The 16,706-nt window shown below is 44.6% G+C and overlaps 1 protein-coding gene across 1 annotated transcript; it reads left to right on the forward strand.

Moving 5' to 3' along the window:
- Positions 1-785: 785 nt before the first annotated feature.
- On the forward strand, positions 786-14,856 carry DACT2 (dishevelled binding antagonist of beta catenin 2). The gene is made up of 5 exons (XM_057386192.1): positions 786-846; positions 939-1,678; positions 7,469-7,601; positions 9,012-9,299; positions 11,130-14,856. Exons 1-5 carry the CDS (start codon positions 786-788, stop codon positions 12,923-12,925), a joined length of 3,018 nt encoding a protein of 1,005 aa, XP_057242175.1. The 3' UTR covers positions 12,926-14,856.
- Positions 14,857-16,706: the final 1,850 nt, after the last annotated feature.

The raw sequence follows: 16,706 nt of genomic DNA on the forward strand, positions 1-16,706 counted from the left end.
CTAGTGCAGGAAAATATAGGCTAGCTGCAGTCTTGGTGGTGGAATACAGCCACCCCCAGTGGTGCTGAGAAGAGACTACTTGATGAACAGATGACAGAGCAACTGGTTCCTCTTCACCCAACTTGTATCCCAGCACAAAGACAAGTAGCATTTAAATCAAAGTATGCTAGCTTTTAAAGATATGCCACAGAGTGAACAGAAGATAACTATGGATGGATGGACTTCATGTGTGAATGTTGCTTCATAGAGAATAATACACCTTTCCAGACGTTATGTCAATCAAGAGAGTGGCACAGAGCGACCTTGGGATATCTAGGACCCAAATGCTTCCTATTTCCATGTAGGCACCAGAAAAATTATGTCTCCTTTAGCAAAGTCTCTGCAGTGTTCATCAGACTGTGGGTATCAGGGCTTCTTCTCCCTTACTGCATCACTACAGACAATGCATTCTGGCTTTGCTGCCTGCTAACCAACTTTCGCTGAAGTAGCTGCAGCTGCCTTTCTTGGGAGCTTTAAATGCTGGCACTTCTTGGTAGTAACAGCAGCACAGTCTTGAATTTCCACGACCAACTGTGTTTTCATGTCCCATTCAAAGGGAATCCTGAGCCCTTCAAATGACTTTGGGAGGGGAGCAGGGGGGAAGGAGTGAACTACACCTTGACCTCACAAAACAGGACTCTGCTTTGTTTCCAAAATGAGAATCAACCATTCAGTACAAGACAGCGAACTTGTGCACCGAGAACCCAGTTGAGTTTCTGGAGAGCAAGACGAGGAGCGCCAGCGCCATGCCTGTGCCCGGCAGGAGCACCACCAGCCAGGAGGAGAAGGGACAAGTGCCGCGTTCTTGTGAGGGAAGCGTTGTACAGTCGCGAGCGCTCACCGCACCATACCGCCCCATCACTTTAATTAGCAAGCGGCTGCAGCAGGATGACGGGCTCGGTTCCGGTCCCCGCAACATCCCCGGGGCTCCCTCCCGGCCGGCACCGCCGCTCTCACCCCGGCAATAAGTGCTGGTTCGCCGGCCCCTTGTCTCTGCCGGGAGAGGGCGGGCGCCCCATCCTTCCTCGCTGTTGGGGCCGGGGCCGAGGACGAGCCCCCAGGCAGAGGCAGGGACAGGGCAGGCGGGAGCCGCCCCCGCGCGGGGCGGAGGGGGCGCTGGGCACTGGCCCCACTCCCCGCGTATCCACCCGAGAGGTGGCCCTGCACCGCCTGGAGCCGCAGCCTCTTCCCTTCTCTACCGCCCTCCCTCTCTCCCTCCCCCGTCCCCACCTCTCCTCCAAAACCGCAGGAGCCGCTGCGGCAGCGCTTCACTCTCTCCGGTGCCAGCAGCAGAGCGGGGTGCGTGGAGCTGGCCGCAGGCACGGGCCGGAGCGGGAGCAGCCCCGCAGGGTCCCCGCCGCCCCCCTGCCATGGCCGGTGTCGCGGCCCAGCGCTGACGATGCTGCTGGGCGCCCCGCGGCCGGGCGGCTGGGATCGCGGCCGGGTGGGCGAGAGGCTGCAGGCGGCCCTCGCCGGCCTCCAGGAGCTCCAGGTGCTGCGGGAGAAACAACGGGAGCTGGTGCGGGCCGCCCTGGCCATGCCGCAGCGGCCAGCGGCGGGCGGAGAACAGCAGCCCCTGTCCGCCCACAGCAAGGAGCACCGTCTGGAGGCCACCCTCTCCGCCCTGAAGGAGCAGCTGGTAAGGGACGGCACGGGACATCCCGCTGCCCCGTTTCCCGGCTCCGTGAGCCCAGCCGCGGTGCCGAGCGCGGGCAAAGGGAAGCGCTCCGGGTTGCCAGACACTCGGCTGCCCCTCGGGAGCCGCCGGCGCCGCGCCGGGACCGAGGGCAGTCAGGGCGCTGCAGCCGTGGCCCCTGCGCTGTTCCCGCCCCGCCGGGCGCGGTTCTCCGTGGGCCGGGGRCGAGCGGCCGGGTCGGGAGAGTCCTGCCACAGGCGCTGTAGCGGGTGGGCACTGCCGCGCTCAGGCAGGGCTCACCTGGACGGCCCGGAGCGGGCAGTGCTGCTGGCGGGCGCTATGCCAGGGGCAACGCTGGCCAGAAGTTGTTAGTCCGGCATCGCTCATTCATCGGAGCCGAGGAGTAGGCGATTATTAACTTCAGTTACGCAGCGCTTAGCTCCCAATGGCAGCCGCCGTTTGCATAGCAGATCAAGAGACACGCGGAATGAGATACACCTGCATAAGCGCTTGGGGCTCTGGGTGGGCGTGTACGCGCACACCTCTGCGCCTTCACCTGTGCCCGCGCAGCGATCTGTGCCCGCTCGGCTATACGCCCGTGGGAGTCAATCTGACAGCAAAGGTTCGTGGGAGGGGAGTACTTTGTTCTTTCCACGGGTTGTGTGATCAAAAGGCAGGAAAACTGAATGCTAGGCCTTGTACTTGAAGCACTACTCCGGCGACTCACACAGGGTTTTTTTGAAACAAAAAAAAAAAAATCTGAATTGTAGCTGAAACGAGTTTGATAGGTGAGCAACAATCAAAGGGTAAAGGGCCTTAATCTTTAGTATAGGCAATTACACAGTTCAGTAAACTCAGACTTAATTCACAATCCTTTCCCCTGCCATACTGGTGCAGGTCTTGGCCATCAGTTACCAATTGGGTGTGAAAACAGTACGGTTATTCACTCCCCATAGGCAGCTTTATCAGGCAGCATCTCAGGATAAAATGGTCTTTAACCTTCATGAGAACCTAGCCACCACTGTGTGAAAACACAGCAACAGGCATAGCTTGATTAAATTAAGAAAATACAAGACAAGTGGACAACCAGCCACTTGATTACCTGTCACTGATAATCTTAAGTAATGGCTCTTTTTTTTTCTTTAATTAAACAAAAGAATTGGAGGCATTTATTGCCTGTTTTAGGAAGGTGTAACAAAATCACACAATGAGCTCTGATCATAGTGACTGTACTTTTTTCCATGTCATCTGTTGTGCTTTAGTCACTTGTCTTAATATTTTTCAAATAAAATAGTAAAATAGAAGATTCGCTTGTCAGGACTTTACTTGCTCCTTACAAGGCTTTCCAATAACGTGGGAGAAACTAGCCATTAAAATAAAAGGAAAAAAAAAAAAACCTTTGATTGCTACCCTTCAGAAATTCAGGAGCTGAGTGAACTCAAGATTAACTTTGCACACCTCCAGAGAGGGACRGATTTCACCAGTAGGTGCCAGTGCAATTATGGGCAACGTGTCTCTTGGTTTGGTGGGAGRGAACTGTTCATAAAGCTAGAGAGGGATGACTCAGAACTACAAAAATCCAGGGGCAAGTTCTTCAGCAAAAATATAGTTGTGTGAATATTTAAAGTAGTGATACAAAGCTCTTCTATTGGACCCCTGGCTGCTGGAGGCTTTTTAGACTGTACTGTTCAGGTCTCCTGGGTAGTTTTATTGCTTCTTTCCCCCTGCAAATTGCAGATGTGTATTTGAGTAGAGGTGCATACCTCAGAGCTCCATAATAGCAAAGTAAACCCAGTTGAAAAGACTTTTCACAGTCCTGTTAGAAGTAGTACACAGATTTAGGGTCTCGGTTTCCACAGGCTGCAGTCTTTCACAGAGACTCATGAGCAGTGTATTGTACTCAAAACCCATGAAAATTCTGTTCGTGATCACAGGAAATTAAGTTAGAACTGAAAACAACAGAAAATGCAAAGCACAGCATTGCTCAAGGAGTGATACATCTTCATCACTATTGTTGTTGGCCCATGGATGGTAAGGTATGTGATTGCTGCTCTTAAAGCTTTCAGATTGAGAAACTCATTAACAATGTAAATGTAATTTTGCCTTGCAATGCCCCTTGATCCAAATTTAAAGGAGGACTGTCGCCCTGAGCTTTAGCATGGTCACAGTTTAATAAAAACTCATAAAAAGCTTGGTCCTCACAAGATAAGATGAGGAAGATGTGTCAGCTGAAGGTGGCTTAAGGCATTTTAGCAATGGAAACAAGGCAGATAAAAAGCCAAGCCATGCTTCTCCCTATAATGGTAGGGTGAGAAACAGAAAAGCAAAAAAGAGGCAGAATCCTTAAGGACTCAGGTCCTACTAGCGGGAATGATAGAGCAGAGCCATGGGCACCATGTGTAGATGCCATCTCAGTCTCTTCCCATTTCTCAATCTCTTCCCCAGCAACATTTACCAGAGGCAGCCATCAGCTGGCCTTTCTACCACTCTGCTGTAGGCAATCTGCTGCTGCCCCTAACAGTCATGCCCTTTTTTGCCCTAACCAGTGGCTTCTCTTGGTGGCCAGGGTCTTATCTGGCAGCTACAAATTACTGTGGCACAGGCAGGGTCAGCTCTGTAGCAGAAGAGGAGCAGTTTAGTGATGCCACCCACTATCAGAGATCCCCAGGGTGCTGATCTTCTCTTAGCCAAACTGTGTCATAGCGACATAGAGGAAAAAAGAAGAGATGCAAATTCAGGCTAATGTAAAGGAAGAAATCTATGACTGCTGTCAGTGTAGGTGGATATCAAAGGCTGCAAAATCYAGTATTTTCTCAGCTCTTTCCTCAGAGGACATATTTATAAGCCTTATTTTATTTTATTTTAATCCAATGATTTTGTTTTGCAAGCTTTCAGGTGGTTTATGATGTTATAAAAATGTGAGAAGAGACACATTACACTGAAGAGAAAAAAACAAACACTTGGTACCCAGCATTTTACACAGGGCTTTTTTTCTCCCTTTAGATATTTTAAATAGAAGAAAACATCCTTAAACCAGGGATTTAATATTTTTAAAAATAAACTTAAGTTTTGTTGCCTGAGAGAAAGATCTTCCAGAAGGAATTCACCTTGCTCTATTACAAGTGTCTGCAATAGGTGATAATAATTTTCCTCTGAAACTGACTGCTTTGTAACAAAAGTGCTCAGTTACAAAAAGACCCAAGGGTGACTAACTTTTAGATGGGCAAAACTAGATAATAATGCTATTTAGTGTGCATTCCAGAATGAAGTCAGATTAATAGAATTACCAGACGCTCATCTACAACCAAGAAATGTCAACATCTCCTGCCTTTAGCTGAAGAGATTAATAGTTGAGAAGAATAGTCAAGTATGACCAGTGGGTTTTAGTGCCTGGATTTGGGATGCCAGCTTGTGTTGGTGCAAAGGAACCTGCTTTTCAGAGAGTCTTCTTCCTTCTGAGAAATGGGCATTATGAGGAAATCCCAGATTTGTCTCCCCAAAACTATAGTCCAATAATAGTCAGCTGATTTGGAAAGTTTGGTCTCACACTGTGTAGTGTACAGAAGTCKTCACAGCTGCATTGCCCAAAGCAAACAGATGGTTTTACCTGCAAGGTTTTGTTACATGTAAAATTCATGTTGTGAATTGAGAAAGAGAGTGTTTAGGGTTTATTGTTTCGAGTGCTGCTTAGCGTGGCTATTAGAGCAATAACAGCCTGAAACAAACACACCGGAAAAGTCATTCTTATCCAAATGGTTTGAGGAATGCTTCTCTTAGAGTGCAGAAGTAGTTAACCGAAAGATCAAAGCAGCTGTGGTGGCTGCTGGAAACGCAAAAACCCGGTGGTGCAAAGCACCATAAAAGGGTTAAAAATGGTGATGTAAATCATGTGTGTTGGTTAAAATGCTGTGAAAGCGCAGACAGAACCTGGAGATATAATAAATAATGTTTGAATACCTGGAAGCCTTGTGGCCTCTCTCTCATTAATCAGAAACCACAGACTGAGGGATTGGCTGGCAAAACATTAATCATTAAGCAATTAATTCCAGCCATGGAAACAAAACTTTGTGATTTCCTGAGTAGGAGGGATTGAAGAAGGCACGGCATGGTTTTGCTTTTTTACCAGGAAATAAAAAAGTATGGGAGAGGTCATACATTCATCATTCAGATGGACTAGAAAATCTCCTTTATTATCCAGTTCTTCCCTTCTTTTTTGTTTATATGAAACAGGAAGAGGGAAAATCACTATGGATTTTCCTAGGAAGCAGTAATGAGTCTCTTGAGTATAAACCTTTCTAGATGTGTGACTCTAACAAAGACGGGATTTGTTTCTTGTTCTTATATATGCCTCCAGTTCTCTTTAAAAGCATGCTAAAAATACCTTTTTTTTTCTTTCTTTCTTTTTTTTTTTTTTTTTTTTTTCTCAGCAGCATCAGTAGCCCTAAGAGTTCTCTTGCGAAATTCAGGACATCTGTATTTTTTGTCTTGCTTGCATCACAATTTCTAATAATTTACTGATTATCTTAGGATCTTAGCTTTCTTTTCTTTTAGTATTTATAGCTATGGAGAAACTAAAAATGCAAATGTTAAAAGCTGAGTAGTTCATGCAAAAGGAAAGCRGAGGCAAGAAAGTGTACATACTGATCTTGACTTAATTTTTAAGATACTTTAATTGGTTCAAGGGACTTAGGTTTTGGGGTTTTTTATATTTGAGATTAGAAATKCTGCTAGAACTGTCACTTGTGTTTTTAATTATGAAATGTACTCATAAAAAAATCTTCATAATGTTTTTCTCACCATTACTGAGTGGAAAGCCCATCCCCTTGAGGGCTTTGAGCACAACTTTAAAACCAGCTTCAAGAGACCACCTTTCTGTAAAATACTGTAGGATGAATGGTGAGGTGTGATATAATTAGAAGCTGCTTAAATAGTGACTGGGCTTTAGATAATTTGCCACGTGAGAAGTTTGTGACAGAAACTAACTGTGGCTCTTTGGCTGGTACCTAATGCCTGGCCATCTGCCTCGCCAAGCTGACCGCATAAGTACTGCAGGAGCTGTTACCTCAGATCAGCCTGGTCAGACTGCAGGCAACAGATCTAGTTGCTGGCTTCTGAAGGATTATTCACAAGCTTGATTATTTTAAATACAGAGATTTTCCCACCATATTCAAATGCCACCTTCTCCTTGCATCAAATGCATGGCAATAACTGGCCACAGGACAAGCAAAGAAATCTTGCAGCAAAGCAGATGTCACAATTCCTGCAGTGTATCCTTTCAGCTACAGAGACATGTCATCAAAGCCAAGGGTTTTATGGCAGTGGGTATGCTGCCTGCACTTTGTGTGGCAATAAGATACCTCAGCCACAGCAGTTTCCTTTCATCTGGCAGATCTTAGAGTTCATGCAGACAATCCATAATGTTTATCTCCTCCTCTGCTCAGAGGCAGTGTATGGCACAGTGCAGTGCAATAAGAATATTTTAATTAGTTGAAAGACTAAAGAGATACAGTTCCTGCCATAGGTGTATCAAGAAAGCTAAAAATAAGTATCTTCAGAGTGAGTTTTAGGAACATGTTTAGCTGGGCAGAGGACAATAAATACAAAGAAACAAAATGTTTTGTCCTTGTCCATTTGGTCAGTCTCCTTACAGGGGCCCAACTGCAACAGTCCCTAGCTAAAGAAAACACTTGATAAGAGTAGAATCTGGCTTGCACAGGTGGTCTGAATTCATGCATTGCTATTGAGATTCTAACTGTGATYATTCTTCATTTCCTCCTTCTTCCCTTGATTTAGTCTCGTTTGAGGAGACAGGATGTCGGCTTGAAAAGCCACCTGGATCAGCTAGACCAGAGAATAAGTGAGTTGAAATTGGACGTCAGTAAGACCTCCAGTGAGTACTTGGATAGTGACAGCCGGCCCAGCTCAGGTAATGTGCACTTGGCTCTTTATTACCAGGGTTATGGTGCCAGGAGAGCTGAACAGTGCCAACTGCTAGGCAAAACTCTGTGTATTCTTTGGTCAGAAACAGTGTCCCGTGACTGAGGTGGGTAATAGTGATCTGGCACAGAGTGGGCTCACGGARCTGCTAGGAATTCTCCTGCAAAGCTTATTTAGTTGGAAAGTGCTACTCACTCAAGCAGTATTCTTTCTGGATTTTAATTTTTTTTTTAAATGAACCTTATAGCAACACATGGAAGGAGAAGAAGACAAATTTACTTATTAATGATCTTGTGCAATGGAGAAAGATCATTGGCAAAATGGCTGGAGTACTTAAAAGAAGTGTAGGAGGCCAACATCAATATCAGCGCTCTGCTTGAATCCAGGAAGGGTTCTGAACCTCACTAGGCCTTTGAAAAACACTATTGCAGTTCACCAGTCAAATGAATTCAAGTAGAAGCTAAACCGCATGATTAAAAGACACTGAGAAAACCTTCCCCAAACAGAATAAAGCTCTCATGGACAGAATGATAATGGGTATCAGGTTTCTGATCTGATTCACAGAGAGAGCAGACTTTTATAGCTAGGATGTCTGTTAAAACCGGTTTCTGTTATCTAGTCAGAGACAATGAAAGTTGTTCTTTTAAACAGAATTTTTGCAAAGCCTCAAGTCTTCAGTGAGATAAGGAAAGGTTGTTTTTTTTAATACAGCATATGGATTTGCAGCCTGGTACTTAGAGAGGATATAAAATGTGCAAATTTCTGTTGTGTTTTTAAACTCAGCAGTTGTGTGCTTAGGCACGTGCACATAGCTCTAAAGAAAATACTCCTTCTCTGTTATAGAGAGGAATAATAAAATTTCCTACCTTGAGCCTTTTTAAATGCTTCCATAATTAACTGGAAATGATCTCAAGATTTGGAGAGAGAAGATAGTCTCCATTCTCTGCCCTTAGCCATTGCAGCTGTCATGGACTGGGCAGCTCTGATCAGAGGCTGGTTTTACTCTACTTGCCCATCCAGGCTGTGCTTGTACGCACCTGGCATAAGTTACCACAGTGTGAGAGGTCCCTGTCTTACACCAGGTGCATCACAGTCCCCAAAGATGTTCTCCAGTGAGGAATTGGGCATGATGGTGCTGCACTTCATCCCATCCCACTCTCAGAGCGAAGCAGGTGTGTGTGTGCCAAGCTGGCTCAGGGCCTAAGTAAATAAGCAGAAGCCAAATAAAAGTTGGTTGAATTAGAGTATACCTCTGCTAATGTTACATAAATAAATGACCATAAATTTAGGCTTGTGGCACATAGCAAATGAAAATTCATTTTATTCTCTGCACTTGTCTTCTTCAGAGTATGTTTAGTTGCTGTAAATATGAAATCTCCTGTTTATTTTAACTCTGCAGGATTCTATGACCTGAGTGACGGTGGTTCTTGTTCACTCTCCAATTCTTGCACCTCAGTGTACAGTGAGTCCATCTCTTCCTCCCACACCAGTCTTTTGCCCAGCTCTCAACACCCTAAAGCAAGGCTCAGTGTGTTTGACTACCGCCCCAAGTCCGCAGATGAAACTACTGTGCACACCACCAGCTTCCAGCAGCAGGGAACCTATGTCAGCAATGGATGTTGGATTGCAGCTAGCAGAGATGTTTCTGGGACTTCTGCCAGGTCCAGACCAAGGCCAGTTTCCACAGGTAATTGATGGCAGAATTGGATACTTCATTCAAGAGAATGGCAGATTCCTGGGTATTACTTTAAGGATCTTGTTTAGCCATGTATATCAATATACAGTACTCATTTTCAATACACAAAGTGAGAATGGATCAAAACCACAGAGCCAAACCATTTACTGTCCAACTTTCACTTGTCCACATACTCCAGATACTTTTAAACAGTAAAAAACATGAGGATGAAGCAATAACAAATATGTGGATGAAATACTAACAAATATGAGAACCCGTGCATTTAGAAATTGAAAAATACTCCATTGTGTGAGATAAAATTGTCATGTATATTGAGATACTGTTTTTTAAATGACCTGCATGTGAAACCAGAAAAGTTTCAGTATTTGAAATACCTTGTGTGAAAGTGCAGGGTTGTATGAAAGATTTCAAGTAAACCCCAAATTCCCTATTTACACAAATTAATATGGACTCTAACTATTCTTCATAATTTGTTAASTACAGTTAAGGACAACAGATGCCAAAAGTTAATGGACTATCTAGAAGGCAGTCATGAGCCTAAAAATGGATCAGCCATGAATTTGCATCATACTTTTCAACAAAATGGGTATACTCTTGAAGCAACAAATCTTACAGAGTTGTCCACGTTGCAGGAAGTGAAGCAAGATTTTACTTCAGAAAATCATAATTTGGAGAGGGGAAGAAATGTCTCTCTTCCTCTCCATAAARGGAATTGCAAGTACAGACCAGTTGGGTTTTCTTTGAGTGACGAGCAGAAAGCTTGCTGAGACACTGCAAGCACAGCATGCTTTTGACTCCTTCCTGGTTTGTTTCCACAAGAAAGCACCATTACACACTGCCACTAATTTCCTGAAGAATTTTCATTGTGAAATTAAGTTGTTAAAGAAACATTCATGCTAGCCTTTTCTGTAGCAGGTCTCTGCATAGGTAGGACGCTGCAGTCAGCTCCAAATTTTGGAGTCTTTTAAAAGCTTTCTGTCACAGGACATAGATAGTCATCATGTGACTATTCACATAGTTTGTGAATGATGTGTTGAATGTGATGGTTCTTGTTAGCGTGAAGGAGCCAGGAAATTAGTTAGCTGAGGATTTGTTGGCACTGAAAGTCTGCATTGAAATAGAGAGAAATCCAAGCTAAGTGGTTCCAGTATTCTTGGTCCCAGAGGTAACACAGCCAATGTCATGTCTGGATGGAACAATCTTTCTTCACACAAGAACACAGCCTCTCCTCTTTGTGCACAGAAGATGCTTCTGGGAGGAGGGTGCTGCAGTCAAGAGTAAATTACAGCAACCTTGACAGTACTCCAGGATTGAAGAGGTCTGAATTGGCGTTCATACATGTCATCTTCAGAGACTGTACTTCCCCCTTACCTGAGTAGTTACCCCTGGATTTTTTTAATCGTGGAAATACAGATTCTTCAGTTCATACTTCTCTGACTTCCCTGCTAAGAAATAAAAATAATCCCTTGTTTTTGTCTAGTTGGGTTCCTGCTAGTCTGATATTTTAAAACATTTTTATATGTGCACAGATCTACTTTCATCAGAGTAGCACAGTTTAAATTGCCTCCAAAGGCAAAAGTTTTATTATTGGCATTAAAAGGCATTCTAATCTCTGCTATGCTTAGGTGAATAAAAGTTGTTAGTTGTTTAAAAGTTGTTTAAAGTAATTCAGTGACCTTGGAAGACTGAAATTATTTTCTTTATTCATGCTACTGATTTTAGTAAAAGCGATCACATCTCTCTGAAATAGCACTTGTGGCATGAACCAGGTTGAATGTAATTGTGATTTAATTAGGTTGTTTATTTTCACCCACCATATAGGTGACTTGGAAAGACTCATTCCAGCAGACGCTAGATTTCAGAAAGAAATGGATCCCACATCCATGTTGCCTCAATACCATAATGGAGACATGCACTTGCTCACTGTGGACCCCAAATTCCAGAACGACTTGGTCTCCAAGAACGGCATTGATGTGTATCCTTACCCAAGCCCCCTTCATGCAGTGGCTTTGCAAAGTCCCCTTTTCTCCCTTGTGGGAACATCCCCCGAATCAGATTTCCATGCTCCTCCCAGCAAACCTATGCCTGCTATGACAGGTCCCAGCTTGATTAAGACTAGGCCAACCACTGAGGCCAAGCCAGGGGGTTACATCAATAAATTACTGCAGCTGATGAGATCCAAAGAGAGTGGTCGGGCGGAGACTGGGGAGTGGCTCTCACCGAAGAGCCAGCCAGCTGCAATGCACCAGAGACTCATTATAACCCCCAGCGCCGGTGGAGTGAAAATCAACAGCAGCAGTAGCCAGCTGGAAAAACAGACGAGTTCTCTGGAAAGCGGCAAAGCTGAAGGAAAGATGTCAAGAGAGGTGCCAGAGGGAGAATGTGCCAAGCAGCAGGAGGCCATGAGCAGTATGAATGAAGAGCAGCCATGCACTCAGCCTGACACAGAGCCATCAGCTGTGAATAGTTGTTATCCTGCCAAGTCCGAAGCAAGGGGCTCTCCTCTGGCAGAAGCAGCAGAGAGCAGCGTGGAGCGCAGTTTGTCCTACTCACAGCTGTGTCAGGAGGACTCCAGCCCAGACACCTGGAGTGCTAAAGTTGTCCCACCCAAAAAACTGCCCATCAAATGTTGTGGCAAAGCCAAACTGGCTTATGCTGGGGGTCATGAACGAGTGGCACAAGCTGAGTTTGTTCATGCTCAGTTTGTCCCTGCAGAGTCTCACCAAGTCCGGGTAAAGTTTGCCAGCTCCAAAACAAAGGCAGTGAAGATAAAGAGGAGGAGCAGTGAAAAAGTGCTTCGTCCTGGGAAGCAAGCCTTCTGCATGGACAAGGCAAGAGGGTCTCACGGGGCCACCAAGCTGCCCGCTGAGTGGAATCAGCTCCAAAGACCACAAGGAATGAAGAGCCTCGCACCGAGACCTTCGTATCCTAGTGACATGGCCAGTAGATCGTGCTCGGAATCAAGTCTGTTCCCTGTGCAGGTCCGGCTCCCCATTGTGCTGTCCAGGCCGGAGCTCTACAGAGCCTCTGCCAACACGCTGTATTCCCTCGAAGCAGCCTGCATGGACCCAGCCAACAAGAAGAAGCAGCGCAAGTGGCAGTCYGCAGTGGAGATCTCTGCCAAGGCCCACCCGGCTGGCCTGGCTCACGACTTCGGCCCGGGAGCGCCGAGGCAGCCAGCGAGGAGAGCCGGCATCCCCACCGTCAGTGTGAGGGYGCACTCCAAGGCCCAGTGCCACGCAGATTACGCCAAAAGCGAGTCAGACCACTCCGAGTACTCCGCAGAGTGCGCTTCCCTCTTCCACTCCACCATCGCGGAGACCAGTGAAGGGGAGGTCAGCGATTTCACAGCCAACCGCTTTGGGGACAGCGAGTCCAGTGAAAGTGACTCAGATGGCAGCAGTAGCAACACCAGCCCTGCCCTTGACTGTGATGAACGGGACGAAGGTGAGCTGATTTGGCCTGAAGAYTCAGTCAGACAATCCGTGACTGTCCAGGCGTCTTCCAAGCCTCTTCCTCCTTTGCCCAAAATCTGTCGCATCAAAGCTTCGAGGGCACTGAAGAAGAAGATAAGGAGGTTCCAACCTGCCTCTCTGAAGGTCATGACCATGGTTTAAGGGAGAGCAAACATCTGTTTCTTACAGTGAGCCATCCTGCTGCCATTCATCTGCAAAATGAGAGGACTCATGTAGAGAAAAACTTTCTTAAAGGAACTGTGAATAACCCATGAGTCTACACAAGGGATCTTGTTCATGCTGGGACATAAATGTCACTGTATCTAATTCCCTCTTTTACCATTTATTTTGTAAATATGAATCTCTGTGTATATTATATGATGACTTTTTTAATTATCCTGAAGGGTCACCATGGTGAAAATGAAAACAACCTCTGCCATAAGATTTTACAGGCAGCTCCTTGGTGTTTTTTTTAACCATACGCACCCACAGAATCAGTCCAGACACAAAGACTTGCTAGGAGAAAAGTGTAYTTCCCTGTCATGAGGAATTCTTTGCAGTCTGAAGTCCGTATTAACCATCTAGCTGTTATTGTGATCATATGAAAAAGCTCTGTGTTCTACCTAGTTTTACTTTTATTCAGATCGACCATCCCATACCTTCTCCCAAACATTGGGAGGATGAGTCTTCTTCCATAAAAACATGTTTAATCAAGAAGGCAAGTGTATTCGTGAATGAGAACAAGACTTCAGTTTGCTTCCTTTTTTCAAAACAGTATAGGGTTGTTTGTTCAGCCCACTTCTTTACAATGTTCCATGTTACTGTTCATTTATTGAATGGATGAAAGAACATGAAGGCGATGTGCCACAGTGTGTGATTAGCTGGGACTGAGATTATAGCTTTGCCCCTGAACTTGCAAACTCAATAAATACTATTTAATGTAATTCTGAAAATTATGCTTGTCTGACTTTGATGTCTAAAGAAAATTAYTCTGGTCTCTAATGGTGAAATAGGTCTGTGTTTTTATGATCACTCTGCAGAGGGGTTCTTTTATATTTTCAGAGGACCACTAGCTTAGTCAGAACCAGGGTCTGCTCACCCTCTACCTCAGGAAAGCTGTTTCAGCATGTGCTTCTAAATGAAAGAATTTGAAAATGGTATTTCTATTGAGGACTGGGTAGTGTTTAACTGACTCACATGATGCAGTTTGTCACAAGACACTCGTAAATTAAAGCATATATATATGTGTACAGAATATGTTTTGAATTAATTTGAGGGCACCGATGTGAACCTTCTTATCCATGTCTAAACTGAAGAAGTTAATTTTTTGTGTTCAGACAAGCAGTCCTAATTMTTCTGTCTGAGCACAACAGTCTGGAAGTTGAGCGGAAGTTCACCCTGAATTTACAAAAGAGCAGGTATTATCCTCCCACCCTGTTTCAGTGCCCAGTCTGAATACTGAATTCCTGGCCTAGGAGATCTAGGCATTACCTCATTCAGCTGCCTSTACTGGGCCTGAAACAAAAGGCAAGTGCTTTGCAGAAACTGAGTAAAAGAGTGAGTGCTTGTTTACTCCTAGGATTCAGTGGCAAACAGAAACATTGAAAGACTAAATTTTTACCCAATGCCTTCTATTCTTTGCAAGCTTTGTTATGTTTTTTAACCACTCTATTTTCAATATTTTTTGGAAAAAGTGTGTAAAGTCATTTAATTCAAGTATTCTAACTAGCATGTAACATCATCCTTACAGTAACTAGGAAAATATTACATTTTAGTCAGCAGAATATGTTTAAACATTTTTTCATAGTTCCAAAAGTACTAGACGTAATCACCCCAGTAGGATTAATGGGAGAATTTCACAGGTCTGGCGGCGGTTTCTTGTTCAGCATGTCTAGCAATAAAACAAACAAAATAAGGATTTATGCTTTTTTACTTTCTACACCATGAAAGGATTCTTTTTTCCGTCTACACAAAAGGTTTCATTTGGGGGAGTGTGTCAAAAGTTACATATGATCCTTTAATCTATGGATTTTCTGTGTTGGGGTGGGTTTTATTGGTTAGCTAGGAATTTTGAGGGTGTTTTTTCTTGAAGGAGGAAATTGTTCTTAAGTGGAAAACTGCTCTGAGTAGGAGTGTTCTGAAACCTGGTAAAAACCGCCACCCAGTATCTCCCTGCCTTTTTATCAGGGTAAGCTCAAACAATAAGTTTGTGATCCCACAACTCAGTAAATCCCGCTTTAGGGCTGTTAATACTCCATCAGAAATGCTGCCAGACACATGATGAAAGTGCTGATCCAGAATGAACTGAGGCTGTCAATTTAAATAAAGAAAATGATGACTTAATTTTGTACTGACAGGTCTTAYGCCAGATGAGGTACCACTGCCTCTACAACTCGCATTTTCTGCCAGGTCAGATATGGTGTCTCCTCCCAAAGCTGCCATAAACCCAACATATAAGCATAAAGCTGGCCCAAACATCATCTTGGACTTTGGTTAATTTGACAGAAATATGATTGTGTGCTCGCACTTGATCCAGGGGGAGCCTATAGTGCTGGAGAGTCCCAGCAGCGCAAACAACCTGCTGTTAGGTGTCGAGGCACTGCTGTGGGTATGCTGTSCTGTGATGCCTCTCTTCATCAGAGACTGGGCTCCTCTGCTGACAGGAGTCCAGAACACCTGCCACCTAAGCAAACAGCTGAAACATTCTCAAAATCAACAAATGTCAATAAATGCTCTGATGCACTTCTTTCTTGTGTATGTACTAAACAGAAAAATAAGCTTTCAGCTTCATATGAAARCCTCATCATGAAAATAAGGGGCACCCAGTCATGGCATCATGGCTGGACAAACTAGTAGCATTCGTTGTTTGTTTTCCTTTYCAGAAGAAATCTACAAAACCTTTTTACCTCACAGTCTTTTGCACTTTAAAGGCCCAAAAGAATGCAAAAAATGTCAGTTGGTGATACAATTAGAAGTCTAGCACCAAACCTGAAAGTGAGTGAGAAGTTTAGCACTTGTACTGTGACTTGATTAGCAAGTGTATAGATCTAATGGCTGCTTCAGAGMAGCTTTATTCAGAGTCTCTTTTGCAGGAGTTAACATCTGTCATCATCATCCCAAGCTGTAGTGAAACACAATCATCTACTGCTGAAATCTGTGTGCCAGATCAGCAGTTTCCTTCTGTCCTAGGCAGATATTTACACTTCAGTGTAAATTTAAGCAAATTGCTCCTAAACCACAAGGAAAGAAAAGAAAGTAAAAAAGAGAATAGAAAGGGCATTAAGAAAGTTTTAGGAGCAATTTGCCAAACAGAACATAATTATTATTTTTAAAACTTTGTTAATCCTTTTATTGCTCAAACAATTTTGGAACTGGATAATTACCAGCCTTCTTGGCCTTGACACCATCTTAGATTTTCAAGTCCACATGCATTGCCCACTTCGTGGGATGGAGTCAGAGAACTGCTCTTTGGTCAGAGGCACCATCCTTCTCACCAGACCTTCATCTGAAGTGTAGTCTGGTCAAGCAAGACACTGGACAAAAGAAAGGCAGTGCTAAGTCTCAAAATCAGCTGAGGATGAATCTTATGCTGATGAAGTTGAGCCCAGTGGGCATTTTAAGTCTATGCTAGAGTGGAGTCTATTTTGTGTTTTCTTCCCCATCCTAGTCTGTAGCTCTGAAGATGAGAGCTGAAGGAGAGAGGTGCTCCAGGAGCTGCTGAAAGGCAGGTGGTAGTGGCAGCTCTTTGGGGAATGAGTTGTTGCCAGAATGATGAGGCAGGCTGAGCATGGCACCAGTGGGTTCTGGTGGTTCCAGCCCTCCCAGCCTTTGCCAGGCTCTTTACAGTCCTCTTTSTGCTTTAACCAAGCACTGCTCATGTGGCACTGCTGCCGTTTGGATGCTGCACTTGAAATGCAGGCCACCAGCATCCAAAGGCCACCAC

The sequence above is a fragment of the Malurus melanocephalus genome, unplaced genomic scaffold (assembly GCF_030028575.1).
Source record: "Malurus melanocephalus ecotype Western Australia unplaced genomic scaffold, MMel_1.1 scaffold_930, whole genome shotgun sequence".
NCBI classification, from domain to species: Eukaryota; Metazoa; Chordata; class Aves; order Passeriformes; family Maluridae; genus Malurus; species Malurus melanocephalus.